A 2,189-nucleotide genomic window follows, 5' to 3' on the forward strand; every position below is an offset into this window, starting at 1 on the left:
TTTGCAATTTTTTTCAAAATTGCAAAAAAAAAAAAAAAAAAAAAGATTGTGAGATATAAAGTTGCAATTACCTTTTTAAAAAAATGTTTATCCTGTGGGGGAAGCAGGCTTCCATACTTTATCACTTTTGATCAATTGAATGTGTCCTAGCTAAATAAAAATATTTCTTAAAGCAAAAAAAACACATAAACACATCTCCAAACTTTACTAATAATGACTGCAGCTGTCAAGCTCCAAAAAGATAAAAAAGAACCGTAAAACATCAGTACATCAGTCTAGTTCCCGTGATGCAAACATGAAATCATTTTTGGTCTGTTTATTTCCCAGCTGTTCTGGGAGAAAAAGCTGAGTGGACTCAACACTTACGATATCGCAGAGGAGCTGGTGAAGACCATGGATCTTCCTAAAGGATTGCAAGGTGAGCATGGAGGAGCAGCTCTCATACACACTGAATGAAATGAAATGGTTAGACTGAATACTGCAGTGTTGGGGTTGTAAGCTGTGTGATGTTTCAATGGGCAGGTGTGGGTCCGGGTTACACGGGTAACACGCTGCTGTCGGCTCTAGCGAGCGCCCTGCACACCAGCTCGGCTCCCATCACGGGTCAGCTGTCCGCCGCGGTGGAGAAGAACCCCGGAGTCTGGCTCAACACCACACAGCCTCTGTGCAAAGCCTTCATGGTGACGGATGAAGACATCAGGTACGAGCTGACACTCCACCGTGTTTGTGGTGGAGTTTAGCTCTAGACCTAATTAAACGCACCCTGAAGCAGCTAATCACAGTCTGCGGGATCACTAGAAACTCCCAAGCTGGTGTTTTGGAGCTAAACTGTGCAGGAAAGGAGGCCTTCTTTGTCATAACGTAATGTTTTCTTCTATCTTAGGTTCACTTAGGGAGTATTCTTCTGAATTTAGTTGTACATGATTGTCCAGCAACAAGGTTAAAACAGACCCTCAGAAAGCTGTCGAGCAGCCCAGACAGGTGAACATCACATCTGCTGCAGCGGTTTACAAAGGAAATATATATATTCAAAAACTTTGGGGTCGATAAGATTTTTATAATGGTTTTTAAAAGAGTCTCTTCTGCTCACCAAGGCTGCATTTATTTGATTTAAAAAAAAAAGTAAAATTTTGAAATATTATTAGTTTAAAACGGCTGTTTTCTATGTGAATCTCTGTTAAACTGTAATGTATTTCTGTGATGTGCAGCTGTATTTTCAGCATCATTCCTCCAGTCTTCAGTGTCACATGATCTTCAGAAATCATTCTAATATGCTGATCTGCTGCTCGAGAAACATTTCTGATTATTATCAATGTTGAAAACAGTTGCACTCCACAATATTTTTGTGTAAACTGTGATGCATTATATTTTTCATGATTCACAGATGAATAGAAAATTCAAAAGAACAAATAGAAATCTTTTGTAACATTATAAATGTCTTTATTACGGAAGCCAGGTTCTGGCATAGGATAAACAAAAAATTGAAAGGTAATTGAGACTTTTTATCTTGCAATTTTTCTCAGAATTACAAAAAAAAAAAAAAAAAAAGATTGTGAGATATAAAGTTGCAATTACCTTTTTAAAAAAAATGTTTATCCTGTGGGGGAAGCAGGCTTCCATACTTTATCACTTTTGATCAATTGAATGTGTCCTAGCTAAATAAAAATATTTCTTAAAGCAAAAAAAACACATCTTACTGACCCCAAACTTTATTAATAATGACTGCAGCTGTCAAGCTCCAAAAAGATAAAAAAGAACCGTAAAACATCAGTCCAGTCAATTAGTTCCCGTGATGCAAACATGAAATCATTTTTGGTCCGTTTATTTCCCAGCTGTTCTGGGAGAAAAAGCTGAGTGGACTCAACACTTACGATATCGCAGAGGAGCTGGTGCAGAATGAGCTTTATTACCAGGCATGTTTTCACATACGAGGGAATTTGTTTTCATGAAAGAAGCTTCCGCGGTGCAACAGAATGACAGCGACAGAACAAAAACACAGATAATAAAATAAAAATAAAAAATAGAACAAGTAATCACATGTAAACATGTGCACTGCACTTTTTAAACACTGTCTGTTAAATTTAGATCAGTGGTTCTCAAACTTTTTTGGTCGCGCCCCCCTTTAAACCTATAAAACAAAATCTGCCCCCCTTTCCCGAATCCCCATCCCACCTCAGACTACCAAATAA

General features: G+C 37.9%; 1 protein-coding gene across 1 annotated transcript in view; it reads left to right on the plus strand.

The window, feature by feature from the left end:
- LOC107574312 (methyl-CpG-binding domain protein 3-like) overlaps positions 1-787 on the plus strand; it is a gene marked incomplete at its 5' end in the record, with an annotated part of 1,403 nt that extends 616 nt beyond the window's left edge. The window contains 2 exons of the mRNA XM_016260756.1: positions 328-418; positions 523-787. Of these exons, the coding sequence (XP_016116242.1) occupies positions 328-418; positions 523-740 (309 nt within the window). The remainder of the gene's footprint in view (positions 1-327; positions 419-522) is intronic.
- Between the last annotated feature and the right edge of the window lie 1,402 nt (positions 788-2,189).

The sequence above is a fragment of the Sinocyclocheilus grahami genome, unplaced genomic scaffold (genome assembly GCF_001515645.1).
Source record: "Sinocyclocheilus grahami isolate Dianchi unplaced genomic scaffold, SAMN03320097.WGS_v1.1 scaffold2180.1, whole genome shotgun sequence".
In the NCBI taxonomy this organism is placed as follows: Eukaryota; Metazoa; Chordata; class Actinopteri; order Cypriniformes; family Cyprinidae; genus Sinocyclocheilus; species Sinocyclocheilus grahami.